Source organism: Chiroxiphia lanceolata, chromosome 29 (assembly GCF_009829145.1).
Source record: "Chiroxiphia lanceolata isolate bChiLan1 chromosome 29, bChiLan1.pri, whole genome shotgun sequence".
Lineage (NCBI taxonomy): Eukaryota > Metazoa > Chordata > Aves > Passeriformes > Pipridae > Chiroxiphia > Chiroxiphia lanceolata.
Genome location: NC_045665.1, coordinates 1,132,407 through 1,159,304, shown reverse-complemented (window position 1 = coordinate 1,159,304; position 26,898 = coordinate 1,132,407). Strand labels below are relative to the sequence as shown.

At 62.7% G+C, this 26,898-nt stretch overlaps 5 protein-coding genes across 6 annotated transcripts; 3 read left to right on the top strand and 2 right to left on the bottom strand.

Moving 5' to 3' along the window:
* The first annotated feature begins 1,165 nt into the window (after positions 1–1,165).
* LOC116799840 (hemojuvelin-like) lies at positions 1,166–5,429 on the top strand. Its single transcript, XM_032713265.1, has 4 exons — positions 1,166–1,473; positions 1,837–1,998; positions 2,705–3,207; positions 3,621–5,429. Exons 1-4 carry the CDS (start codon positions 1,413–1,415, stop codon positions 4,248–4,250), a joined length of 1,356 nt encoding a protein of 451 aa, XP_032569156.1. The 5' UTR covers positions 1,166–1,412; the 3' UTR covers positions 4,251–5,429.
* A 5,318-nt stretch (positions 5,430–10,747) lies between these two features.
* LOC116799850 (thioredoxin-interacting protein-like) lies at positions 10,748–14,122 on the top strand. Its single transcript, XM_032713289.1, has 8 exons — positions 10,748–11,197; positions 11,874–11,946; positions 12,037–12,184; positions 12,467–12,569; positions 12,670–12,926; positions 13,038–13,194; positions 13,307–13,455; positions 13,543–14,122. Exons 1-8 carry the CDS (start codon positions 10,948–10,950, stop codon positions 13,576–13,578), a joined length of 1,173 nt encoding a protein of 390 aa, XP_032569180.1. The 5' UTR covers positions 10,748–10,947; the 3' UTR covers positions 13,579–14,122.
* A 2,494-nt stretch (positions 14,123–16,616) lies between these two features.
* LOC116799870 (DNA-directed RNA polymerase III subunit RPC7-like) lies at positions 16,617–19,792 on the bottom strand. 2 transcript variants are annotated; one of them, XM_032713335.1, is made up of 8 exons: positions 19,757–19,792; positions 19,064–19,201; positions 18,262–18,391; positions 17,907–17,975; positions 17,749–17,805; positions 17,543–17,610; positions 17,331–17,444; positions 16,617–17,243 (listed from the first exon to the last, which is right to left on the bottom strand). In XM_032713335.1, the coding sequence occupies exons 2-8, from the start codon at positions 19,181–19,183 to the stop codon at positions 17,157–17,159; spliced, it is 645 nt and encodes a 214-aa protein (XP_032569226.1). In that variant the 5' UTR covers positions 19,184–19,201; positions 19,757–19,792; the 3' UTR covers positions 16,617–17,156. The 2 variants fall into 2 exon arrangements, with proteins under 2 accessions (XP_032569226.1, XP_032569227.1); XM_032713336.1 differs by lacking the exon at positions 19,757–19,792 and having other exon boundaries at positions 17,752–17,805; positions 19,064–19,254.
* A 547-nt stretch (positions 19,793–20,339) lies between these two features.
* Positions 20,340–23,098, top strand: LOC116799844 (ankyrin repeat domain-containing protein 34A-like). Its single transcript, XM_032713274.1, has 2 exons — positions 20,340–20,567; positions 21,448–23,098. Exon 2 carries the CDS (start codon positions 21,496–21,498, stop codon positions 22,786–22,788), a length of 1,293 nt encoding a protein of 430 aa, XP_032569165.1. The 5' UTR covers positions 20,340–20,567; positions 21,448–21,495; the 3' UTR covers positions 22,789–23,098.
* Positions 23,099–23,355: 257 nt separating this feature from the next.
* On the bottom strand, positions 23,356–26,898 carry LOC116799872 (RNA-binding protein 8A). The gene is made up of 6 exons (XM_032713338.1): positions 26,766–26,898; positions 25,972–26,031; positions 25,774–25,851; positions 24,969–25,105; positions 24,011–24,147; positions 23,356–23,753 (listed from the first exon to the last, which is right to left on the bottom strand). The coding sequence occupies exons 1-6, from the start codon at positions 26,830–26,832 to the stop codon at positions 23,708–23,710; spliced, it is 525 nt and encodes a 174-aa protein (XP_032569229.1). The 5' UTR covers positions 26,833–26,898; the 3' UTR covers positions 23,356–23,707.

Sequence of the window (26,898 nt, the reverse complement as noted above, 5' to 3'; positions counted from 1 at the left end):
TGGCCCAACCTGGTATCCCCTCCTCCAGCTCTTTAGCAAATCCTGTTTCCCCCAAATACTTCCCTTCCCACCCCAATCCCAGCACTGCAGCTCTCCTGGGCTCAGGTGGGCACGAGGCTTCGCTCCCTGCTGGGCAGAGCCAGGCCTGGAAAACAGCAGGAGCTTGATTTCCAAAGGGATTTGTGGGTGCTGGGGCGCTGAGGGATCAAACTGTCCCTCCCAACACTGGGATCCCTGTCCTCTCCCATGGCCTCTAAAATAGACCTGGAAAATCCTGGCGTGGACGTTTTTGACCATTCCTCCTCCCTGCAGAAACAGGGGCTGGTGCAGCTCCTTGCTGCACCCATGCAGGTGGGATTTTGGGAACGCAGGTGGGATTTTGGTGGCCCAGCGGTCACCGACCCCTGGGGACACCGGCCACCTTCGGCCCGGGCTGTGTTTGTGTTCAGGACTTGGCTGGGCCCCAGGAGGGGAAGCTGTGAGACAAAATGCTGGAAAAGCATTCCCTGTGGGGATACATCCCAATCCCTGTTAGGATACATCCCATTCCCTATTAGGATACACTCCATTCCCTGTGGGGATACACCCCATTCCCTGTGGGGATACACCCCATTCCCTGTTAGGATACATCCCATTCCCTGTGGGGATACATCCCATTCCCTATTAGGATGCATCCCATTCCCTGTGGGCATACACCCCATTCCCTGTGGGGATACACCCCAGTCCCTGTTAGGATACATCCCATTCCCTATGAGGATACACCCCATTCCCTGTAGGGATATACCCCATTCCCTGTTAGGATACATCCCATTCCCTATGAGGATACACCCCATTCCCTGTGAGGATACATCCCATTCCCTGTGAGGATACATCCCATTCCCTGTGAGGATACATCCCATTCCCTATGAGGTTACATCCCACAGGGAAAAGCACGGTGCTTTTCCACAGGGACTCACTCCTGGGGGTGCAGGTGGGAGGTTTCCAGGAAGGAAACCCGTGGAGCTCCAGGGAAGCTCCTACAGGGGACGTGACCCCCACAGCCCCCAGGGTTTGGGGGCTCCTGAAGCTCCTGTGCCCCCCTCCAACCCTCCACCCCCGTGCTCCTGCTCCCTCTGCCGCTCCGGCTGTCGTTCCCAGCTGGATCTGAGCCCGGCTAAATTTAGGAGGATCGATGTCATCCCCGCCTCTGCCCCGCGGGGGAAAGGACGGAGCAAAGGTGGCTGGGGAGGAGAAAGGGGAGCACGGTGCTGCATGGGGGGCTCTGCTCCCCACCCCTGGCACAGGCATCCAGAACCCCGGATTTAATCTGGATCTGAGGCCATGGAAGAGCCCAGGGAGGCTGGAATTTTCCCGGGTCATCCCATGGAGCTTTCTGGCTGTCTCTTGGGGCAGAGCTGGTGACAAGGACACCCATGTGTCCCGCAGGGAAGGAGTTCTGGGTGCCAGGATGGTTTCCTGAGGAGGCTGAAGCAGGTGAGAGGGGCAGCGGGAAAACAGGAATGAGGGTCTGATGAGCAGGACACGGTGCTGGCACCCAGGGGTGCTCCACTCACACCTGTGGTGTCCCCAGACCGAGGGAGGATTAGGGTGCCCAGCACCCACACCCCGAGAAAACACCTCAAGCTGCATCTCAGGAGGTTTAGGTTGGATATCAGGGAAAGTTTTCTCATGGAAAGGGTGGTCAGGCCCAGGGCAGTGGTGGAGTCCCAGCCCTGGAAGTGTTCAAGGCTGTGCGGATGTGGCACCTGGGGACAAGTTGGTGGCCTTGGAAGTGCTGGGTTGGACTCGGTGGCAGCTGCAGGGCCCTCTCTGATCCCACCTCTGCTCCACTTCCAGGGGAGCTGCCGGATGACACCGGGAGCTGCCGGTGGGTGAGGGACCCCCCGGTCTCCGCATGGATGGGAATGGGGAGACCTGCTGGCAGTAGGAGCCCAGGACAGCTGGAAAACCCCGGCCTCTTCCTCCGCACGCTCCTCCTCCTCCTCCTCTGCAGGCATGGTAAGGATCCACATGGGGAGGTTCATCCCAGGGACTGAGCCCTGCATCCCAGGGGATCCAAATTCATCCCAGGGACTGAGCCCTGCATCCCAGGGGATGCAAATTCATCCTAGGAACCAAACCCTGCATCCCAGAGGACCCAAATTCATGCCAGGGACCGAGCCCTGCACCCTGGAGGATCCAAGTTCATCCCAGGGACTGAGTCCTGCACCAGGAGACAATTCCTTCCAGGAAGGGTCTCCATGGGAGTCTGGAGTGGGTTAGAACAGGGAGACAAGAAGGGTTTCCATGGGAATCTGGAGTGGGTTAGAACAGGGAGACAAGACCTTCCAGGAAGGGTTTCCATGGGAATCTGGAGTGGTTAGAACAGGGAGACAATTCCTTCCAGGAAGGGTTTCCATGGGAATCTGGAGTGGGTTAGAACAGGGAGACAATTCCTTCCAGGAAGGGTCTCCCTGGGAATCTGGAGTGGGTTAGAACAGGGAGACAATTCCTTCCAGGAAGGGTCTCCCTGGGAATCTGGAGTGGGTTAGAACAGGGATACAAATCCTTCCAGGAAGGGTCTCCCTGGGAATCTGGAGTGGGTTAGAACAGGGATACAAGTCCTTCCAGGAAGGGTCTCCCTGGGAATCTGGAGCAGTCTGGACGGTGCGAGGCGGTGGGAGGAGCAGGGGCCGCCCTTGCCCACCCCATCCCTTCTCCCCAGTCTCCTCCCAGTGCAAGATCCTGCGCTGCAACTCGGAGTACGTGGCGGCGACGCTGCCCCTGCGCGGCCCCGGCCGGGGCGCCGCGTTCTGCACCGCGCTCCGCTCCTACTCCCGCTGCACCCGCCGCACCGCCCGCACGTGCCGCGGCGACCTGGCCTTCCACTCGGCCGTGCACGGCATCGAGGACCTCATGATCCAGAACAACTGCTCCAAGGAAGGGCCCACGGCGCCGCCCCGGCCCCGGCCCCCCGCCCCCGAGCGCCAGGGCCTCGAGTCGCTCGACGTCTGCGACTACGAGCGCAGCTTCCTCTACAAGCACGGCCGCCCGCCCGCCTTCCAGCACTGCGCCGCCTTCGGGGACCCCCACATCCGCACCTTCCACCACGACTTCCACACGTGCCGGGTGGAGGGCTCCTGGCCGCTCCTGGACAACGACTACCTGTTCGTGCAGGCCACCAGCTCGCCGGTGGCCAAGGGGTCCAACGCGACGGTCACCAGCAAGGTAACGCTGCTGCGACGGGACCGGGTGGCAAATCCGGGGGCAGGGCTCCCTAAAATACCTGGGGAGGGCAGGAGTTGCTTCGGCGAGACGCAGGGAGAGCGAGGAAGGAGGGAGAAGAGGGATGAAGGCTGTCGAGGGGACCCTCAAACGCTCCCATTGTCATGGGGTGACGACGTGGTCTGTGGGGTACCCAGAAGGATCTTGGAAGTGTTTGGCTCTGTCTCCGTTTTCCGTTGCTTAAATGGTGCTAAGAAAAGAAGGAAAGGAAAGATCGCTGTTATCCCAAAAGAACCGTGGGGGGGATGGTTCGGGGATGGATCAGTGGGGTGGACACGTATCCTGGGATACCCCGGACACCTTGGGATGGGGACGCGGCCGCCGCGCTCACCTCCCTCGCGCCCCTCTCCCCGCAGCTCACCATCATCTTCAAGAACATGAAGGAATGCATCGACCAGAAGGTCTACCAGGCCGAGCTGGACAACGTCCCGGCGGCCTTCCAGGACGGCTCGGTGAACGGGGGCGCGCGGCCGGGCGGGAGCAGCCTGGCCATCCGCGAGCGCGCGCCCGGGCGGCACGTGGAGATCCGCGCCGCCTACATCGGCACCACCATCGCCGTGCGCCAGGCCGGCCGCCAGCTCTCCTTCTCCATCCGCGCCGCCGAGGAGGTGGCCCGGGCCTTCACGGAGGAGCAGGACCTGCAGCTGTGCGTGGGCGGCTGCCCCCGCAGCCAGCGCCTGTCCCGCAGCCCCCGCGGGCGCGGGCGCGTGCCGGCCGACACGGCGCGGGCGCTGTGCCGGGAGATGCTGCCCGTGGAGGACGTCTACTTCCAGTCGTGCGTCTTCGACGTGGTGACCTCGGGCGACGCCAACTTCACCATGGCGGCCCGCGGCGCGCTGGAGGACGCCCAGCTCTTCCTGCCCGACGCCGAGAAGCTCCACATCTTCCAGGCCGGGGCGAGCTGCCCGCGCGTGTCCTCGTCCCCCCCCCTCCTCCTCCTCCTCCTCCTCAGCTCTGCTCTTTGGGTGGTTTTGTTGCACTTTTAACCCCCGCCCCGCTCCGTGTGGGACCCGGGAGAGCGGCTGGCTCCGGATCTGTGGCTGCGACCGGGAAAGACGCCTCACCTTGGATCGGGGGTCTCCGCAGCCGAAAGGAATTGGAGACCTGGACCACGGGAAAGGGGAGAGGTGACCCCCTGGTTTGCACTCACTGCTCTCGCATGGGTGGTGCCAGCTGATCCCAGCTCCTCTCCTGAAGGCACATCCCAGTTTTTCGGTTCGATTCTCACGTGTTCCTTTTTCCCCAAGGATGTGACGTTGCAGCAAAATAAACACCCAGGGTTAGAAACCCCCTCTGCCCCTCAGAGCCTTCCCATAACTCACTTCCCGTCTTTCTCCTGGTGTTAATCCAGCAGAATTTCGTTCAGGAGCCCTACAAATGCAGAAATAACGGACTGAAAGCCCAAATCCCAGTTTTTAGCAGTTTGGTGGATTTGGGACCCTTCACCCAGAAGCAGAGCATGGCCACGAGTCGGTTTTGGGAGCGTTGTGACCGAGGGGGGAACCAGTTTTGTCCATCTCCTCCTCTTCCAGGATAAACAGCAGGCTGATCTCCAGCAGTGGGAGCTGTGGAGCACCAGGCCTCGGATATCCCAGGCCGCCGTTGCTATTTTTCCTTGTTGTCTTGGCACCTGTTGCGGACTTGATTTAGCCGGGTCTGGACTCGGGACCAGCATCAGGTTTCAGGGAGGGAAAAAGCACCCCTTGGGAATCTCTCTCCCTTGGGCCCAGATTCTCTGCCGCTCCTCAAATCCAGCCCAAACTGGGGGTTTCGCTTGGAAAACAGAATTCCTGATGGCAAAGAGCCAGCTGGGCACACGGATGGGCAGGGGAACCCCCCGGGGAAGGTGCAGGACTGCAGAGGGGAGGGCAAATTTCACGTGTTTCAGAGGATTTCAGCAAAGCAGCCGGAGTTCTAAAGGAGAAATGTTTTCCATAGGAAAGACTTCCCTTTATTTTTAACAAAGGACTAAAAACTTGGCCATGCCTGTCCCATGGAGCTGCAGGAAGAACCTTGCAACTCCCCATGGGGAGAAAATCCTTTGTGGGAATAAGATTCTCTGAAGGGAGAAAATCCTCCAGAGCAGGGTTGACAGTGCTGGAGCTCCTGGTAGAGATGGGACTGGCCCCGTCCAGGAATATTAAAAGAAAGAATTGATTTTTATAGCAAAAAAAAAAATGTATAGGTACAAATTTAGATCAAAATCAATGAAATAAATAAAAATCAATTCAGCCCCTTCCAGAGTGTGGAACAGCAGCTTTTTGCCAGCTCAGGCCTCACGTTTGATTTGATGGGGCAGGACATAATTACCCTTGAGTTGGAGCCAATCAACAAGAATTCCACAGGGGAAAGGAGGGTTCCCAAAGGAACTGGACTCTCCTTCCCCCTGGCAGCCCATCGCCTGCACCACCAGCTCCGGGGCCTGGCGCTTTCCTGGATCTCAGGTGGGATCTCTCTCAGGATCCCACCTCCGAAATTTGGAGCCCAGAGCTCCCAGACTGAAAATGTCCCGGGATTCTGAAGAGCTGCCCCTGAGCCAGACAGCTCTGGTTGCAGGTTTGAGGCTTGGCAGCTCCACTTTAGTGTCACACCAGGAGCTGCCCAGCTGGAGCAGTTGTGGATGAGTTAAGGAATCATTAAGGAATCATAAAGGTTGGAGAAGCCTCTGAGATCATTAATCATTAACTGTCCCCCAGCCACCAGCGACCCATGTCCCCAGGTGCCAGGTCCACTTGTTGTTGAGCACAGGGACAATGCCCTGTTCCAGGGCCTGAACACCCTCTCCATGGAGATATTCCCCCAAATATCCAACCTAGATCTCCCCTCTGGTCCCATCTCCTGGGAGAAGGCCCCGATCCCCCTCCAGCTCCAGCCACCCAGGTTGGGTGCCTGGATGCGGAACAATCCAACCTGGGCTCGCACCAGAGCTGGATGGGGTCGCTGGGGTTGTTTTTGGGAGGCGGCACCGGGCTGGGAAGGTGAAGGGTCGCTCCAAAGTCCGCTGACGTCAATGGAAACGCGCTCGTCGGCATCAAGCTGGGATCGGCGCCAGCGTTCCTCTCCTTTATTCCCGGCGGGGGGAAAGGTCTGTCCTCTGCTTCAGGGCGTCCCTGGGAGGCCTCACGTCCCTGTCACACCGAGGAGGAGCATGGAATCATCTGGGGAATGGGCCGGGCCCATCCCACGCTCGGCACGTTCCCCCGGAGTGGCTGGACCTCCGCCAGGCCACGGCGCGGGTTTGAGCCCCCACGGAGCGTCCACAACTCAGAACACACATGGTCCACCCTCCCCGGGGCTGCTCACGGCCAGGAGAGCTCCCAGCAGCAAAGGAATACAGAAATTTTCCCACTTTTCAGCAGCCAAAGCTGTGAGGGAGAGTTGTGGGATTCGGCCCGCAGAAGAGAAGGCTTTGGAGAGACCTCCAAGCATTCTCCAGTGCCTGAAGGGGTTCCAAGAGAGCCTTGTCACCCTTTTTTTTGTTGTTGTTGTCCCTCTGTCACCCAGGGGTGGGTGGGTGGGTGAATGGATGGATGGATGGATGGATGGAAATCCTCCTCTGCCGTTCCTGGGAAAGCCTCTAGGTGTCCACAGCAGCCAGTGCACGGGGAGGGCTCCAGCACCTCAGAGCTCCAGAGCCACGGGATGTATTCATCCTCATCCCAAACAACCAGGAATCACAGAATTCCGGCCTTGTTTGGGGCGGGAAAAGACCTTAAAGACAATCCCATTCATGGCAGGGACACCTTCCACTCTCCCAACTGGGCTCCAAGCCCCATCCAACCTCGCCTTGAACACTTCCAGGGATGGGGCAGACACAAATTCCCTGGAAAACCTGTGCCAGGGCCTCAGCACCCTCACGGGGAAGAATTTCTCCCCAAAAATCCCACCTAACGTGCCTGGGGAGGCTCTGCTGGGAGCTGGGGGAGGTCACATCCTCCCGGCCGGAGCAGAGCTGATGTCACCGCCTCTTCCTGCCCTGAGCAGATGACAAACACGGGACTTTCCAGACCCCGAATCTGAATTCCTCCCTGTTTACGGATGGCCGAGCTCTTGTGGAGCCTTATCTCGGGCTTTCCCTGCTCCAAGAACACCATCTGGGCATGAAAGAAGGGAAGAAATCCCGCCTGGACAAAGAAGCAGTGGGAGCGTCCACATCCCGGTCTCCAGTAGGAGCTGGAAAAGTGGGGCTCCAGGGGGAAAATCTTCCTGCCCAAGCCCTGAGAGGACTTGTCCCCACTCAGGGGAGGGGTAAAGGGGACCCTGATCTGTGTGCCTGGAGAATCTCAAACATGGGGGGGGCACAAGCCTCTGCCGGGGATAAAACAGCAAAAAAAGGGGATTTTTAGGGAATCCCCAAGGAGGATCTGCCCCAGGAGCTTTCCCAGTTGCTCCTGGAAGATTCCAGACGAGTGTCAAACCTCTGTGTCCCAGCGATCCCGCAGAACTGAGTGTTCCCTGCCTCCAGCCAGGCCCTACAGACCTTTCCCTCCACCCCCAACCCGCTGCTGTGGTTTAGGAACCAACCCGGAGCCTCCAATCCTGGAAATCCTGGCCGTGGGACAAGCGGTGGCTTTCCAGGAGCCATCCCAGTCCCACAGCTCCTCGTTTTGCAGCTGGGAGCTGTTCCCAACGTTCCCTGCACACAAACAACTGGAGGAAATGCCTTTTCCACCCCAGCTCCCGACCGCACACCCGGGACACTCTGTCCCCACGCTCCAGCCACTGTGGATCCCTTCCCAGCCCTCTCTGCCCCTCCCAGCCGGGAATTTGCTGGAAGGGACCATATATGGTGAAAACCATGGAGCAAACAGCCCGGAGAGGCTGCGGGGCTGCCGGTGCCCCCCGGGCTCACCGACAATCCCGGCTCAGTGCTGGTTGTCCCACAGCCGGGACAAAGGCCAGGCTGTCACGGGAACAGAGTGGCTTCTCCTGGCAACCGATCCCAGTGACCTGGAGCAGAAAAACACGGATCTTATCAGCGCCGGGCGCTGTGCCGGCAAAAACAAGTCTGTGCCATGCCCAGTTCCTTCCCCGGGACCCACCCAGAGCCCAGTGAGTCACCTCAGGGCCCCAGTTTCTCGCTCCGTGGCTTTGGAAGTGGGTTATGCCTGGGAAAAAGTGTTAGTCACACCGGCCTGGCCATCTCTCGCCCCCGGCCAGGAACTCTGGGAAAAGCCACGGATCCAATTGCTCTCCCCATCCACTCCCCCTCAGCAGTGGGGGATCCTCCAAGCACCAGGATCCTGCGGGAAAGCAGCTGGGAGGGGGGTGCGTGCCTTAAACAGCAGTTTAGTGGGAGCAGGAGGTTGTCCTCGCCCAGAATTCCTGGTGGTTTCCCCTCCTGATTCCCCTGTTTTTGAAGGACATTGGGAGATGTGGCTTTTTACAAGCAAAAATCCCACAGTGTTCCCGACCTCCCCGGATCCATCCAGGGGTGTTGCCAGTGCAGGAAAACCTCCTGGAGCAAACCTGAGCCCCTTCTCCTGAGCAAGGGAATTCCAGCAACAGCAGGGAGGAGGGAGGGCTTGCCATCGGATGGGGGTTAGGGGGGGAAAGGTCGGCGCTGATTGACGGGTCTGGAGGAATTCGGAGAGGATTTGGGATGTGGAACGTGCCTTGGATCATATCCTTGGCAATTTCCTCGGCATTGGGCTTCAAGGCCCTTTGGCTTTGTTGGAATGTGTCCGAGCAGCCCAAGGTCGGGTTCCTTGGAAAGGTGGACACCCACGGGAACTGGAGAGGGAGAGAGCGTAAACACGGCTCCGACGGGAACGCCGATCCAAGGGGTCAAATATCCCACGGCTGGCAAGGCTAAAAAAACCTCCCCACCTTTTGCCAATTTAGAGCAAATCCTTAATTCTCCGTTAATCCAGCGCTTTTTTTTTTTCCCAGCGGGAGACAGTGGGGACAGGAGGAAAAAGGTGCAATTCCTCCACTCCGCACCAAACCACGGAATAATTCCCTCCCAAGGAGGAATTCTGTCCTGCGGTTTGGCAGGAGAGCAGTTTATGCCCCACGGTTTATCCGGTGCTTTATCGGTTTATACGATCAGGTGTGAATTAACTCCGGGGGAAGGAGGGGATGGAAGGGCAGGAAAAGCGCCAGGAACACTCGGACAAACAACCTCTGAAGGACAGCTCCCAACAAAAGCTTCCCACCGGGGTGGGAAGCACCGGGAGCCCCCATTTCCATTCCTCCGGTGCTGGGTGGCTCCATGAACATTGTTCTCCCGTTTCCTCTGCTCCCAGCACTTTCCTGAGCTGGGAAAGCACTGAGGGTCGGGAAAAGAGGGGAAAGAGCCGCCGCCCTGGCCCAGGGAGTGAAATCTGAGGGTTTCTCGGAGGCCAAAGTCTCCTGTGGGGGGGGTTAAACACTGTTCCACTCCTCAAATCCCAGCTGGAAAAGGGGGCCATGGTTTATGGGGTGGATGTGGGTGTTTGCTGCCCCTTGGATCAAGGTTTAGGGGGGATATTTTGGGGAAGATGGAGTGGGAAGGGTTCCTGAAACACAACCACAGAAGGAGGGAAAGATTTGATCCTGAACCCCCAAATCCACCCTCATTTATCTCAAATAATGGGGGGAGTGTACGGGGGGGGGAATAGCACAGGGGGGGGAGGCTGAGGGAACCCCTCAGAATCAGTTGAGAGCAGTCCAGGGGGGCTATGGAAAGTGGCAGAGGGGGGAAAATCCCCCCCAGAGGGATTCAGGGAGCTCCTCGGGGTCAGGTTCGATCCCATATCCCAAATCCACCCTTGTTTACCCCAAATAAGGAAGAGTGGGGTACCCCAGAGACAGCCGAGGGGAGGCCAGGGTGGGCTCTGGGAAGTGGCAGAGAGGGGCAAATACCTCCCTACCCCCCTCCCAGGGACTGAGGGAGCACCCCAGGATCTGGTTCTATCCCGTACCCTGAATCCACCCTTATTTACCCCAAATAATGGGACGTGTGGGGCTCCGTGGGGGCTTCGGAGAGGCTGAGGGGGGGCAGGCTGCTCTGAGTGGGGAGGGGGAAACTGAGGAAGGGGGTGACGCCACCGATGACCCCCAGGGCCGGCCCGGCCGCTCCCAGTTGTCCCAGTACAGCGCGGCCCGTCCCAAACTGGGGCCGGCGCTCCCCCCCCCAGTCCCGGCGCTTGGGAACATGACATTCTGTTCCGCGCTCGCCATTGGCCGCCGCCGCCGCCCGTCCTCGCTCGCCATTGGCCCTCCGCGCTGTCACTCAGCCCCGGCCGGCTCCCGCCCCCCCATCCTCCTCATTGACCACGCGCGCCTCTCCTTCACACGCTGTCCACGCTCCGCTCGCGCCGCTCTGATTGGCCGGCGCCGCTGTAAACAAGGCGGCGGCAGCCAATGGGCGCGCTGATCACGCGAGCAGCACGCCTGGACACGCGCCCTCGGCGTGGCGCCCCGGCAGCAACAGGCGCGGGCGGGGGGGGTGGGCGGGGAGCCCGAGCCTATAAAAAGCGCGGCGGCCGGGGCTGAGCGCACAGCGCTGAGGGCAGCGGCAGGCGCGGACGTTATCAGCCCGGAACAACTCCTAAAAACCTGTCCAGTCGCCTCAAAACAAAGCGTCCGTCCAACCGACCTTTGTGCCTGTGACTCGCCTGGTTCCAGGCGGGCTTTCTTGCTCCAAGGGTGTTAAAGCCCCACAAGCTTTCCTTTTTGCGTCCCCGCGCTGCCCCAGCCATGGTGATGTTCAAGAAGGTGAAGAGCTTCGTGGTGCTCTTCAGCGAGCCCGACAAGATCTACTGCAGCGGGGACAAGGTGGCCGGGCGTGTGGTCGTGGAGGTGGCCGAGGTGACCCGCGTCAATGCCGTCAAGGTGTTGGCGTGTGGGGTGGCCAAAGTGACCTGGGCCAAGGGCCCGGCCCAGTGCCGGCAGGAGATGGAGTACCTGCGCTTCGAGGACGTGCTGGCGCTCGAGGAGCAGCCCACGGGTGAGGGCACGGGGCTGGACGGGTACCCTCAACCCAACCGTGCCCCTGGGCTTGGTCCCATGGGGGGCTGCGGTGGGGCTGGATCGAGGGCAGAGGGGTTGGGAGGGGGCAAAGAGCCTCGGATGCCCCTGGGGTTGGCACCGTGGGGGCTGTGGTGGGTCACTTGGTCACCAACACGGAGTTGATGTTGTGCCTTAAGTCTGGGAGAAATGACCAAACCCAACGCAACTTAAAAACTTCTGAGGGTTTGGCCAAGTCAAGTCAAAGTTGGGGAGCTGAGGGACAAAATCAGAGGCTGGGGAGCTGCCGTGGTGTGTCCTGGCACCACAAGCAGGGGCTGGTGACAGGACACAAGGAGGGGCACAGGGATCACACCCCAGAAAGGAACCTCCTCCGAGTATGGAGAGGGGGACTGGGAGAGTGTCCAAAAGATAACCAGGAGGGACAGCTGGAGCTGGGAGATAAGGAGGAGCTGAGGGTGGGGTGGGGCCAGCGGGACGCAGTGTTCTGCCCCGCGGGGTGTTGGTGAGGTGAAGGGAGCAGCACTGAGAGGACACGGGGTTCCCGGGGCGGGGGCAGGTGTTACTCAACAGCTCTGGTTCTGTCACCACTGGAAGCGGAACCAAGGATCACCCTGGAGCTCCATCTGATGTTTCCCTCCCCTTTTCTCCCACAGATGACGACGGCTCCGTCATCCTCAGGCCTGGGAACAAGTACGAGTACAAGTTCGGCTTCGAGCTGCCCCAGGGGTGAGTATGAGGCAGCACCCGCCTCTGGGGGTGGAATTAAATTGGAAAATCCCTGTTTTGGCGCTGGAGTGACCCCCTGTGTGTCTGCAGGCCGCTGGGCACCACGTTCAAGGGGAAGTACGGCTGCGTGGATTACTGGGTGAAGGCATCCCTGGAGCGCCCTGCCTGCCCCACCCAGCAGGTCAAGAAACGCTTCGAGGTGATGGATCCCGTGGATGTGAACACCCCGGAATTGCTGGTGAGCCTCGAGTACTCCAAAGCCTTGGGAGGAAAGCCCCTGGGGAGGGTCAGCCCGACCCCGGGGTGTCGAGGCGTGTCTAATCGGTTTTGGGTTGAGCGGGATTAAGGGTGGGATTAAGGAGCTCTGGATAATTCCAGAAAGCGACACCGGGCCGGGTGGGTTCTGCAGCTCAAGGGGAACTTGAGGCTTGGTTGCAAAGAAAAGGGGAAGGAAGCAAAGGGAGGAGGGAGTGGGAAGGGCAGGATGGGACCAGCGTGTGACCGTTCCCTCTTTCCACAGTCCCCAGTTGCAGCCAAGAAGGAGAAGAAGGTGTCTTGTATGTTCATCCCGGACGGGCGCGTGTCTGTCAGCGCCCAGATCGACAGGAAAGGCTTCTGTGAAGGTGAGGATCGCTGGGAACAGGGAATGGGGGGAGGGAGGTGAGTGTGGGACCAGCGGGGGAAAGCCCCGGCATCCCTAACGCCGGGTCCTTGCCTCGGCAGGCGACGAGATCTGCATCAACGCGGACTTTGAGAACACGTGCTCGCGCATCGTGGTGCCCAAGGCGGCCATCGTGGCCAAGCACACCTACCTGGCCAACGGCCAGACCAAGGTCTTCTGCCAGAAACTCTCCTGTGTCCGTGGCAACCACATCATCTCGGGCACCTCCGAGTCCTGGCGCGGCAAAACCATCCGCGTGCGCAAGCTCAAACCCTCCATCCTGGGCTGCAACATCCTGCGTGTGGAGTATTTCCTGCAGGTGAGTGGGGGATCCTCTCACCCCCTCCTCATCCTCCTCCTCCTGCTCATCCTCCTCTTGGGGATCTCGATCCCGTCCCAACACCCCTAAATCCCGGCTCTCCCCCTGCAGATCTACGTCAGCGTCCCGGGCTCCAAGAAAATCATCCTGGAGCTGCCGCTGGTCATCGGGAGCCGCTCGGGCATCGGGAGCCGCAGCTCCAGCATGGCCAGTCAGACCAGTTCCGAGATGAGCTGGGTCGACCTGAACCTCCCGGATGCTCCAGAGGGTGAGTGGGGTGGGATCCACAAGGTGGGATCACAGTGTGGGGATATACCCCAAGGGGCTCGGAGAGGAGGGTGCACAGGTAAGCTCACGGGTATCTCCCTGCATTCCCACAGCCCCCCCGTGCTATCTGGACATCGTTCCCGAGGATCACCGGCTGGAGAGCCCCACCACTCCGCTCCTGGATGATCCCGACGGGTTCGACAGCCCCATCTTCATGTACGCGCCGGAGTTCAAGTTCATGCCCCCCCCCACCTACACGGAGGTGAGCGCGGCGCCGGCACGGGATGGGCCGGGTGGATCCGGGATCACCGGCCCAGCTCCCTCACCCGCTCCCTGCTCCGTCGCCCAGGTGGATCCCTGCGTCGCCAACAACAACGTGCACTGAGCGCCGCGGCCGGCGGGTCGCTCCCGCTTATCCCGGACTCGGCTCCGTGTGCCGCCCGCCCGCGGCAGGGCACCTGCTCCCAAGGAACTGCCACATTCCCGGGGAACCGCCGCGTTCCTGAGAGGAGCCACCGCTCCGGTGGCCGCTGGAACCTTCCAGAAAAAAACCCCGGGCGCTCCGAGCCGGCGGAGAGCCTTTGTGGACTGGCAGAGGAGAGAGATGAGGGCGGATCCGGCTGGAAAAGGGCTGGAAAAGCTCGGCTGCCGCGCTGCCCGTCCTCGCACAGTGACGGGAAACGCTCGGCTCTAATTCCATCCTAATTCCCCGACTCCGGGCGCTGCTCCGGCCAAGGGAGGGGGACACTGTGACACCACAGATCCGTCCTGTCGTGACACGCCCCCACTGTCACGACTGACACCTTTTCTATTTGGTTTTGTACATAGTTTGTTTTTTTGGGGGGGGGGGGGGGGGAAGCACAAAAATGCAGATTTTGTACCTTTTCGTGGGCCCCTGGGGGGCAAAATTTGTAATAAACGAGTTGAAACCGAGCTGCCACCTCGTGTCCTTCCTGGGGAGGGGATGGTTGGGGGGCAGCAGAAAGCTCTGGGGGGGGGTGGGATTGACCTGCTTTTCCTGATCTCTGGTTTTCCTGGGAGCAGCCCTGGCGGGGTCTCCTGGTTTTTCCAGGGGGAAAAACTGAGCAGAAAAGCAGTGCTGGTGAGGGGAAACTGAGGCACAGGGAGGGAAACGGGCACAGGGAAGGGAAAAGGGCACAGGGAAGGGAAACTGAGGCACGGGGATGAGGGAATATTCCTGCCTTTTTCGGGGCTGCTGTCGGAGCCTCTGCGGCTCCGGCTCTTTTTATGGAATGTGGGTGAAAGGTACCGGTGATGAGGAACGAGGCTGTGACCTTGGCTCTGCTCCTTCCCCTCTCACCCACTTGGAGCCCCCCCCAAGACCTTGGCTCTGCTCCCTCTCCCCTCGCCCACTTGGAGCCCCCCCAAAAACCCCCCCAGGCCTCGGTTCCCCCGCTGGCCCCTCCCCAGCCTTTTTCCTGGCCAGGCCTCAGTTTCCCTTCGGAGCCAGAGCCATTCCCGGCTCCGGGCCAAGCAGGTGAAGGGTCACCCTGCTCCGGGCCAGGAATAGGCAGGATGGGCTGGGCCAGGGGAGGAACTGCGGGGGCAGAGGCAGCCCAGGGCCCCCCCAAAAATTAAGGAGAAGCCCCCAGTCCCCCCTGGAGACCCTAAAATAACCCTTCCCCCCTCCAAAGTGGTGTTTCCCCCCCCTGGAAAAGGCCCAGGAGGAGCCCCCACCCCCAAAATCTCACCCCTACATGGCAGGGGGGGGGATGAATGAACCCCACAGTCACCCTGCCCCCCCCCCTCCAATTTACAGCTCCAATTAAACTAATTAAGGCCATAAACCTTCCCCCTCCCCTCATTGGCCTGCCTGGACTTTGTGCTGGAGCAGCTCTGGAGCAGGATCCACATGGATCTGGGGGAGCAGCCAGACCCTCACTGCCCCCCCCATCCCACCCTGGTTTTGGGGGACCCCCATAGCTGGGGATCCCTCCATGGTTTGGGGACAAACTCCCTCCCCCTCAAGGCAGCCCGTGGCTCCTGGCACTTCCAAAGGGCCCAGGATAAACTGGGAGCACTGGGAGCACTGGGAGGGGGGCAGCGAGACACCCCAAGAATGGGATGGGATGGGATGGGGTGGGAATATGGGATGGGAAGGGGGTGGGAGCACGAGTGGATCAGTGGAGGGGGGACACTGAGGCTGGTGGGGGGACACACGTATCCCAAGGGATTCCAAAGGATTTGGGGCACCTCCCCACCAGGCAAGGGGGTGGGGGGTGCAGATCCCACCCTCTGGAAGCTCTGGGAGTCCTGGAATTGCCACGTACCCCTGGGGGCACCTTCCCTGGGGGGAGGGAAAAGAGGGAAAGAAATGGGGAGAAAAAGGGGTGAGGGGGGAGGAAAAGGGAAAGAGAAAAACAGGGAGCAGCTGGAAGTCAACAAGTGTTGGAACATTCGTGGCTGGGGGAGGGAAAACCGGCCCCAAACAGGAACTGGGATGGGGGGGGGGGCAGCACGTGAAGCTCATGTGAGCGGCCCCCGCCCCTCCCCGAGGCACAAACAACCTCCCTCCCCCCGAAAAAACACTCTTTCCTCCCCAAAAACCACTTCCCCTCAAAAAACAATGCCTTATCCCCCCAAAAAAAGCCTTCCTCCTACCCCCCAAAAAAGCCACCTCCCCCCCAAAAATGCTTCCCCCCTCAAAAAAGGCCTCCCCCCCGGAAAAAATTGCCCCCCCCAACAACTTTCCTCCCTCTGAAAGCAACTTCTCCCTGAAAAAAAGCACCTTTCCCTGCCCCAAAATCCACCTTGGCCCCTAAAAAATGCCTTTTCTAAAAAACACACCTTCTCCCCCCACAAATAACCTCTCCCCCCCCAAAAAACCCCACAACTTTCCTCCCTCAGAAATGCACCGTTCCCCCTGAAATACCCCTTTCCCTCCCCAAAATACACTCTTTTCCCTCAGAAATACACTTTTTTCCCCCCAAATAACCCACTTTGCTCCCCAAGAAACCCACCTTTCCCCCCAAAAATCCATCTTCACCCCCAAAAATACACCTCTCCCTCCTCAACAATCGACCTTTCCCCCCCAAAAAATTTCCCTCTTCACCCAAAAAAAACTTTTCCAAAAAGAATTACACCTTTCTCCCCCCACAAAACAACTTCACCCTCCAAAAAAACCCCTCTCTCCCCCAAACCACAACATTTACCCCCCAAGAAAACCACCTTCCCCCCAAAAAAACCCGACCTCCCCCCTCCCCAAACCCTTTTCCCACGAACACTCCCTCTTTCCTTCCTCAAAAAAACATGTTTTCCACCCCAGAAAACACCTTTTCCCCCCAAAACTCACAAATGTACACATTTACCCCCCCCAAAAAACCCCTTTTCTCAACCAGGAGCCCCCTCCCCACCAACTCCCCCCCCCAAAAAAAAAACCACAAAAACCCAAACCCACGGAGCTGAGCTGGAAACGCCAAAATCCGCTTTAATCCACCCAAAAATTGTTTTTAAAAATAAGCACGAAAGTTTAAAAAAAGCTGCTGGAAAAGGGGTTGGGGGAAATGGGGGAGTCCCCGGGGGGGGGGTATCCCAAATTTGGGGGGGGGGGGGGTCCCACTCCCCCCTTTCCCGGAGCCCCGGTGCCACCTGGTGGTGGGACGGGGGAGTGACAGGGTGTCCCCAAGGCGGGTGACAGGGGACCCCAATGTCCCGGCGGGGGCGATGGGGGACCCCAATGTCCCGGCGGGGGTGATGGGGGTCACTGGTGTCCTGGGGGGGTGACGGGGACCCCGGATTTGAAGGGGGGCGGTGACAGAGGACCCCGATGTCCCAGTGCAGGGGGTGAAAGGAGACCCCAGTGGCCTTGGGGGCTGGTGACAGGGGACCCCCTGTATCCCAAAGTGGGGGTGTCAGGGGACCCCAGTGTCCCAAGGAGGGGTGACAGGGGTCCCCGGTGTCCCAGGGGCTGGGGGGGTCCCCGCTCTCGGGGGGTCCCCGGGGTCAGTACACGGCCTCGTCCCCGTTGTCGTCGCTGTCGGGCCCGAAGCTCTCCCCGTTGTCGAAGTAGGACAGGACGTAGTCGGTCTCCTGGGGGGGGACACGGTGGCACCTGAGGGTTTCCCCACCCCCCCAACACCCCCGGGGTGCCCCCATCACTCCCCCCACCCCCCTCACCTCTTCGTGCTCCTCCTCATCGTACTCTTCCTCCTCCTCCTCCTTGCCCTCTTCTTCCTCCTCCTTCTCCTCTTCCTCCTCCGACGTCACCTCCTCCTCCTTCTTCTCCAGGCTCTGAGGGGGCCAGAGGGGTGTTCATGGTGGGGGACACACACCCCCCCATCCCCCAAAATCCAGCCAGGGGGGTGTCCTGTCCCCCCCCACCTCGCTACCTCCAGCTTCTTAATGGTCTCCTCCTTGTCGGGTGTGACACGCTGCTTGGGGACGAGGGGGGTGGTCCCTGGGGGGGCACAGGGGACTGTCACCCCCCGGGGGGGCACAGGGGACTGTCACCTCCCTCGGGGGGGGCACAGGGGACTGTCACCCCCTGGGGAGGGCACAGGGGGCACTGGGAGGGGAGGAGGGGGGGGTCACTCACTGCCTTTCCGCACCCGCCGCACCCGGATCTTCAGCTCCCGCGGGAGCCGCCGCCAGTCTGGGGGGCAAAGTTGGGGTGGGGTGGGGGGTCAGCCCCCCCTCCTCGAGCCCCCCCATGTCCCTGTGACCCCCTCCCCGGGTCCCCCCGTGTCCTCCCACCTGGGTTCCAGTCGATGGCGCTGTCCACGGGGCTGGAGAGCTGGTACTTGTCCGAGTAGCGCTCGATGTCTGGGGGGGGGCAACAGAGGGGGTCACTCTGGGGGGGGGGACAGGACATCCAGCCCTGGGGACCCCTCTGGGACCCCCTGGGACAGCGCAGATGGGGTGGGCGGAGCCCAACGTGGTGGGGTGTGATGGGGCTGGGGGCTGGATGGGGTGTGATGGGGCTGGGGGCTGGATGACAATGGGACAGGGCCCCTCTCTGCCCCCCAATTCCTGCCCCTCCTCCTCCTCATGGGGGGGGGGGTACAGGAGGCTCAGTATCCACATCCCACACCCCCCCCATTCCCGGTACCTCTGCGGGGAGCCCCCGGTTTGACGAAGTAGGGGAGGCCCCTCATGGCCCTGCGCAGCTCCTGCTTCAGTGCCAGCATGTACTCGCCCTCCTCCCCCCCTGGCAGGGGTGCAGCACGGTGCTCCAGGGCCTGGGGGGGGGCATGGGGGTGATGAGTGTGTCAGTGCTCAGCTGCCCCCCAAAAATCCTCCCTGGTGCTCCAGGGCCTGGGGGGTGGGCATGGGTGTGATGAGTGTGTCAGTGCTCAGCCCCCCCATAAATCTCCCCTGGTGCTCCAGGGCCTGAGGGGGGCACGGGTGTGATGAGTGTGTCAGTGCTCAGCTGCCCCCAAAAATCCCCCCTGGTGCTCCAGGGCCTGGGGGGGGGGGTGATGAGTGTGTCAGTGCTCAGTCGCCCCGTGGACCCCTCTGGTGCTCTAGGGCCTGGATTAGGGAAAGGAGGGGCAGGGGTGTGATGAATGTGTCAGTGCTCAGTTTCCCCCCCCAGTGCTCCAGGGCCGGGGGGGCATGGGTGTGATGAGTGTCAGTGCTCAGCCCCTCCATGGTCCCCCCCCCCAGTTCTCCAGGGCCTGGATTGGGGAAGGAGGGGGGGGGCACGAGTGTGATGAGTGTGTCAGTGCTTAAGCCTTCTCATAAACCCGGGGCTTGGATTGGAGAAGGAGTGTGTGTGTGTGTGTGTCATGGGTGTGATGAGTGTGCCAGTGCTCAGCCCCCCATGGACCCCTCTGGTGCTCCAGGGCCTGGATTGAAGGGGGGAGGGAGGGAGGGGAAGGTGTGATGAGTGTGCCAGTGCTCAGACTCACCGGGAAGAGCGGGGAGGGCTGCAGCGTGGGCGGGGGCAGCGCGTCCCCCTTCCCGATCCCCACGGCCTCCACGTTGAACGTCATCTGCCCCCGGCCCCGGCCCCGACCCCGGCCCGCCATCCTGGGCCCGGGGCGGCGCTGGGGGGGAAAGGGGGACACGGTGACACCCCCGGCCCGGCCTCCACTCCCGGTGTCCCCCCCGGTCCCGCTCCCCGTCCCCGTCCTGTCCCGCTCCCCAGCCCGCTTCTCCCCTCGGTCCTGTCACGGTCACTCCTCCGGTCCCGGTGCCCGCCCTGGTCCCGATTCTCCCCCGTCGTGGTCCCTCTCGGTCCCGGTGTCCCCCCCTCCCGTATCCCCATTCCTGGTCCCTCCCGGTGCCCCCCCGGTCCCGCTGTCCCCTCACCCCATATCCCCATTCCCGGTATCCCCCCACCCCCTATCGCTATTCCCGGTCCCAGTCCCGGTGTCGCCCCACTGTCCGTCCCCATTCCCGGTCTCGGTGTCCGCCCACCCCCTATCCTCATTCCCGGTCCCAGTCTCGGTGTCCCACCCACTCCCTATCCTCATTCCCGGTCCCAGTCCCGGTGTCCCCCCACTCCCCATCCCTATTCCGGGTCCCAGTCCCGGTGTCCCCCCACTGTCCATCCCCATCCCCATCCCCGGTCCCGGTCCCGGTCCCGGTCCCGTTCTCACCCCGCGCACGCGCAGTCGCTCCACGTGTGTCCGGGGTTTCCTCGGCTCCGCCCCGCACGGAAGGGGCGGGGTTTGGCCTCTAACCCTGCGCTGATTGGCGGGTGATCCCCAGGGGCGGGGCGAGGGGCGGTGCCGGTGGATGAATGGGGAGGGGGCGGCCGGACGGGCGCGATGGATGGACGGGGCGGGGGGAAAAGGGGGCGAAGGGGCCCCTGGGCCCCCACCCCCGGATCCCCCCCAGCCCCTCTGCCCTGGGGCAGCTCAGCCCCCCCGGTACTGGGGCCTCGCTGGTCCCCAGCCCCGCACGGCCCCAGTTCCACTGTGCTCTGCCCCCCAGCCCCACTGTTTTGGGACCCCCAGTCCCGCTGCCCTACGGCCCCAGTCCCACTGTGATGTGACCCCCAGCCCCACTGTGCTGTGCCCCCAGCCCCGCTGCCCCACGACTCCCCAGATCCCCGATGCTTCATGGTCCCCAGCCCCGCTACCCCACGGCCCCCAGCCCCACGGGCCCCCCCGCCAGGCTCTTGTGCCCCCCCAGCCCCCCGAGGCCCTCCTCGTCCCCACGCAGGGCCGGGCGCCGGGCGCTGACTGCGCCGTGGGTGATTCATGCCGCTCCAGCCCCCCCCCGCGCCGGCAGCTGCCAAAAATAGCGCTGCGGGAGGGGGGGGACCCTCCACATCACCTCCCGGCCCCCCCCGCACCGGCGGCGGGCCGGGATGGCGGCCACGGGCCGCTGTCCCCGACACTCCCATCCCCAGGGCTGCGGGGACCGGGACCCGGAGCGGAGGGACCCCACGCTCCGGTTGCCACGGTAACGGGGGGATGGAGGGGGGAGAAGGGAAGGATGGAGGGCTCCGCTGTGGGGTTTCCCCCCTGCCCGGGGGGAACGGGGCAGGCCCCAGGCCCGGGCTCGGGGGTGTCTTGCTGAGGGGACTGGGAGGGCGGTGGATTCTCCCCCATTTTCCCGGCTGGACGGAGTGGAGCAGCGGGATGAGCCGCCGTCGCCATGGGAACCGCGAGGGCAGGGATGGGGTACCAGCATGGATGGGGGTACAGGCAGGGACGGGGGTACCGGCAGGATGGGGGTAGGGGCAGAATGGAGATAGGGGCAGGGAATGCAGGGGGGGCACAGGCAGGAGGATGAGAACGAAGAGGGGTGCAGGAAGGGATATGGGGAGTGAAAGGAGCTGGTGGCAGGGAGGGGTTGGGGGTGCAGGCAAGGGTTGGGGGTACAGGCAGGGGGGACGTGGAAGGGGGACACAAACCAGGGGGCTCAGCACCGCGGGAATATTCCCTTGCTGGAGAAACTGAGGCAGGGAGCAGGGGGCTCTGAGGTCTCACCGTGTGCCCATCCCAGGGGGCTTCAGGGTCTCACCTTGTGCCCTTCCCAGGGGGCTCCGGGGTTTCATTGTGTGCCCATCCCAAGGGGCTGCAGGGTCTCACCTTTTGCCCACCCTGAGGGGTTCAGGAGGGGTCTCACCTTGTGCCCATTTCAGGGGATTTGGAGGGGGTCTCACCCCGTGGTTATCACGGGGGATTTGGGGGGGGTGTGTCTCACTCCGTGCTCTTCCTGAGGGGCTCCGGGGTCTCACCTTGTGCCCACCCCGAGGGGTTCAGAGGTGGGGGTCTCACCCCGTGCTCATCCCGGGGGGCCTGGGGGGGGTCTCACCCCGCACCATCTCCCCTTGCAGTGAGCGGGTGCCACCCCCGTCCCCGCGCCCCGGCCCGTGAGCCCGGCCATGCCCAGCCCCGTGCGCCGCCCCCCCGGCGCCGCGCTGGCACCGGGGCTCGCCATGATCCCGGCGGAGGGCTCGGCGCTGCTGCGCGCCGTATCCCAAGGGAAATTCCGCCTGACCCGGCTGCTGCTGGAAGGGGGAGCCTACATCAACGAGGGCAACGCCGCGGGCACGACGCCGCTGATGGCCGCGTGCCGCGCCGGCTACGCCGACCCGCCGGAGCAGCCGCGCATGGTGCGGTACCTTCTGGAAAACGGCGCCGATCCCAACATTCCCGACAAGGCCGGGAAGACGGCGCTGATGCACGCCTGTGCCGAGCGCGCCGGCCCGGCCGTGGCCGCCGTCCTGCTGGCCCACGGCGCCGACCCCAGCGCCCGGGACTACGCCGGCGGCTCGGCGCTGGTTTACGCGCTGGAGCGCGGGGACCGGGAGACGCTGCAGGTGCTGCTGGACGCGTGCCGGGAGCGCGGCCGCGACGTCATCATCATCACCTCGGCCACGTCGCCCCGCGGCACCAAGACCACCCGCCAGTACCTGAACTCGCCGCCGTCGCCCGCGCTCTGCGCCTCCCCCTCCCAGGTGGAGGTGCGGGCGGCGTCGGCGGCGTCGCCGGGCGCGGGCGGGAGGGATGAGGAGCGGGATGTGTTCCGCTTCCCGCCGGCGGCTCCGGCCGCCGCTCCGGAGCCGTCGCGGGCCGGGCCCAAGAGGCAGCTGAAGAGGCTCAATTCGGAGCCCTGGGGGCTGGCGGTGCCGGGGGCGGAGGGGACGACACGGGGAAGCCTGGAAGGGACGTGGGGGTCCTTGGAGGGGACACGGGGCCCTTCGGAAGGGTCATGGGGTTCCCCAGAGGGGCCACGAGGAGCCCTGGAAGGGACGTGGGCCCCCCCGGAGCGGCCGGCGGGGGGGTTGGAGGGGCTGGGGCTGCGCCCACGCCGGCACAGCATGGAGGGGCGCGAGGCCTCGGGGCTGCCGGGGCCCGCCTGGGCCGAGCGGGTGCCCCCCGTGCCCCCCCCGGCACGTCGGCCCCCGGCCCCCGACCCTCCGCGGGGCAAACCCCTGTGCCGGGACCCCCTCGACCCCGAGGCGGCCCCCCCCGGGCCACTCCGACGCCCGGGCGGGCTGTTGGAGCGCCGCGGCTCCGGAACGTTGTCCCTGGAGCCCCCCGGGTCGGGCAGGGCCGGGCTGCTGCCCCCGCTGCCCCCCGGGCCCCCCCGGGCCCTGCTGCGCCGCCGCCATTCCATGCAGCCGGAGCTCGTCGCCTTCCACAGCGCCCTGGGCCCCGAGCCCGGCTCTTAGAGACCCCCGGGGACCCCCCTCAGCGTCCTCTGGGACCCCCCCCGGGTCCCCTTTGCTCTGAACCCACCCAGGGCTCCATCGCTGTCGGCACAAACTCGGCACGACCCCCCCAGTTCCCTCGGGAGTCGGTGGCTTTTCCCTGCATCTTCCTCCTGCTCCCTCCTCATCCTCCCGGCAGCTTTTCCCCTTAAACCCACGGCTGGGGGTCTGCACAGCTCCCCACCCCCCCCGGCCCTCCCCGTTTTTGGGGGGTGGTGTCCTTCAATAAAGGCCCCCGTGCAGCTCAGCGGCTCCGAGTGTGGAGGCGGGGGCACATCTGGGGGGTTTGGGGACTGGCACATCTGGAGAGGGGAACAGCTGGACATGGGAAGTCCCCTGGGTTGCCCCCCAAAGCTGTCGCTTCCCAATGCCAAGTTTTAAGGTGGGGGAAAAAAAGGCTTTTCCAAGGCCCAAGCCCTTCTCCTGCCAGGCTGGGAGGGATCCCCAGGGGATCCAGCAGCTGGGACGGGGAGGGATTTTAGGGAAAGGGGCTGGGGGTGGTTTAATGAAGGACAAAGAACAAGAAGCCAAATTTACACAAAAACTGTTATTTAACAGAAAATAAGGGTTTCCCAGTGGGATAAATCCCACGGGAGATCAAGGGAGCGTTTGCCTGGGGTAGGGAAAAAACTCCTGGGATGTGATGGGATGGGGGGCTGGGAGGGATCCCCCCAGACCCGAGGGAAACACCCCCAACCCTCAGGGGCCGCTGCTGCTCCCCTCATGTTTGTCCTTTCAAAACAATAAAATTCCGCAAAACCCCGATTTCCCAAGGGATGGAGCCGGTTTGGCTCCTCAGACCTGTGTCCAAACCCCCCCCAGTTTCCCCAGTTTCGCCCAGTTTGGACTCGGAACACGGACAGGTGGAATCCTGGATCCATCATCGGCGGCGCCGGTCCGGACTGCGGCTCCTCCGGCGCCCACCCCTGGAAAACAGGGAATAGGTGAGGGGAAAGGGAAAAGGCAAAGAGGAAAAGAAAATGAGGGAAAAGGGGATAAGGGAAAGGGGAGAGAAAGCATTTTGGCACATTTTAACCCTATTTTATCCCACATTTTATCCCTATTTTAACCCCAGTCCCTCCCTATGGCGGCACACGGAATGGCCCCCGTTCCCCACAGCGGGGGGTTCCGATGCTCCCAGAGGTCCCTCCCGCTCCCAGCTCCCGGAATTCCCGTCCCTCACCTCCGCTTGCCCTTGGGGGGGCCCCTGACGAAGCACCAGTCGACGCTGACCGGCTGCCCCATGAGCTCCTGCCCGTTCAGCCCCTCCATGGCCGCCTGCGCCTCCTTGTACGTCTCGTACTCCACCAGCGTGTAGCCCTGGGGAGGGATCGGGAATGGCGTTGGGAATGGCACTGGGAATGAGCCCGGGCATGGTGGGAACCCCTGGCTCAGGTTTGGGGTGCAGGGAACACCTGACACTCTGGGATTGGGATCTGGAATGGGAATGACACTGGGAATGAGCCCGGGCATGGCGGGAACCCCTGGCTCAGGTCTGGGGGGCAGGGACCCCCTGACACCTTGGGATTGGGATCTGGAATGGGAATGGCATTGGGAATGACATTGGGAATGAGGTCGGGAACCCCTGGCTCAGGTTTGGGGTGCAGGAACCCCCAAACACCATGGGATTGGGATCTGGAATGTGAATGGCACCAGGAACGAGCCCAGGCATGGTGGGAACCCCTGGCTCAGATTTAGGGTGTAGGGATCCCCTGACACCTTGGGATTGGGATCTGGAATGGGAATGGCATTGGGAATGAGGCTGGGACCCCCTGGCTCAGGTTTGGGGGGCAGCGACTCCCCGACACCCTGGGATTGGGATCTGGAATGGGAATGGCATTGGGAATAAGCCTGGGAACCCCTGGTTCAGGTTTGGGGTGCAGGAACCCCCAGACACCATGGGATTGGGATCTGGAATGCAAATGGCACCAGGAATGAGCCCAGGCATGGTGGGAACCCCTGGCTCAGGTTTGGGGGGCAGGGACCCCGTGACCCCAAAAATCAGCTCACTTTTGGGATGATCCCACAGGATCTCCGAGCCCGGACTCCACCGGCTCAATTCAACCCTCCCACAAGCCAAAATGGAGTTGGGGGGTCCCCCTCAGACCCCCCCAATCCTAACCCTGAGCCCCCCAGGGCACCTTGAGGTATCCCGTGCGCCGGTCCAGGTTCAGGTGGATGTTCTTGATCTCCCCAAATTCAGCGAAGCGATCGTGCACGTCCTCCTCCGTGGCCTCCTCGTGCACCCCTGTCACGAACAGGATCCAGCCCTCCACAGCTGGGGGGGGGTAAAAAAAGGGGGTCAGGGGGCTGGGAAAGGGGGATCCCCCCAGAAATCCCACCCTCGGTGAGGGGATGTGGAGTTTCTAAGGCCGAGATTTGGGGGTTGAGTCAAAATCAATCCCGGGAATTGTTGGGGGGGGGGAGCCCTGACCTGGAGCTCAAGAACCCCCCCCAATTCCTCCTCCTTCCCATGGAGAAGTGTCCCTAAGAAAAGGTGTGTCCCCCAAATTCCACAGCTGGGAAGGGGAGATGGAACCCCAGAGTCCATAAATCCTGGGAAGGGGGGAAAGGATCATCGCAATCCAGAGCCCAGGACACCCCATTCCCCCTCCATCCCACAGGGAAGGTGTCCCTGTGACACTCAGAGGCCGTGGGGTCCCCAAGAAGTGGTGTCCCCCCCAAATCTCCCCCATTCCCACCCTTGGGAAGGGGATACAGAGCCCATGAGTTTGAGATTTGGGGTTTGCCCCAAAATAAATCCTGGGAATGACGGGGGCAGTTGGAAAAAGGATTATCCCAGCAGGGCTGAGCTGGAGCTCCAGACTCATCGTGTCCATCATGTCCCCCCCGTGTCCCCCCATTCCCCATGTCCCCCCCATGTCCTCCCCATGTTCCCCCCCATGCCCCATGTCCCCCCCATGTCCCCCTCGTGTCCCCACTCACATCTCTGTGGTCCTGGTTCATCCCCATCCTGCTCCACGCTGTCATAATCCTCCCGCACCCGGGCCCGGGATCCTTCCTCTGGAAAAGGGGGAACACGATGGAATAACGGGGCCCCTCAACCCCCCACCGTGGCACGGGGTGGGGTGTCACCCACCCCCTCAATCCCAGGGTGCCAGGGAAGGGTTTTGGGGGCCTCACCTGAACCGAAGCCGCGGCCCTTCCGCTTCTTGGCCTTTTCCTTTAGCTTGTGGATGCTCTCTGGGGGGAGGAGGCAGGAATTGAGGGGGGACATCGTGGAATCAGGGGGAGCAGGATCCCCCCAGATGGGCAGGGACCCCCCCCAGTCGTGGCTGGGAATGACCCCCTTGGGCTGGGAATGATCCCCCGGGCTGGGAAGAACCCCCCTGGTACAGGCAACAGGCAGGGACCACTCCCAGGAAAGGCAGGACCGTCTCCCCGTGATGGGAATGAACCCCCCGGGCCGGACAGGACCCCCTTTCCCCAGAGCTGGGAATGACCCCGGTGGGCCAGGAATGACACTTTGATCCCGATGGGACAAGCACGACCTATCCCAATGAAAGGCAGGATCTCCCACCGTGCTGGGAATGACCCCCTGGGATGGGCAGGACCCCCCTGGGAGCGACAGGATCCCCCCTGGAACTACAGGATCCCCCTGGGAGCTACAGGACCCCCCCCGGGAACTACAGGATCCCCCTTGCGAACTACAGGTTCCCCCCTGGGATGGGCAGAACTCCCCTGAGAACAACAGGACCCCTCCGGGCCTGCAGGACCCCCCCTCCCAGGCCGGAAATGACCCCCCAGGCCGGGAATGACCCCCCCGGGCCCGGTCCGTCCCTCAGGCCGGCGAGGTTGAAGGAGGCGACTCGGGATTTGGGGGCGCGGCGGGAGCGGCTCCCCCGGGCCGGAGCCCGGCCGGACCGGTCGCCGAGCCGTCTCTGGACCCAGAGGAGCAGCCCCAGCCCCGCGCTCACCATCCCCGTCCTCGTCCATAGCGAAATCCTCCCCGCCCGCCTCATGGAGATCCAGCACGTCCGCCATGTTGACTCCGGATGCACCGCCATGGGCGGGAGGGCGGGAAGCGGAAATGAGGCGGCGCCATCTTGG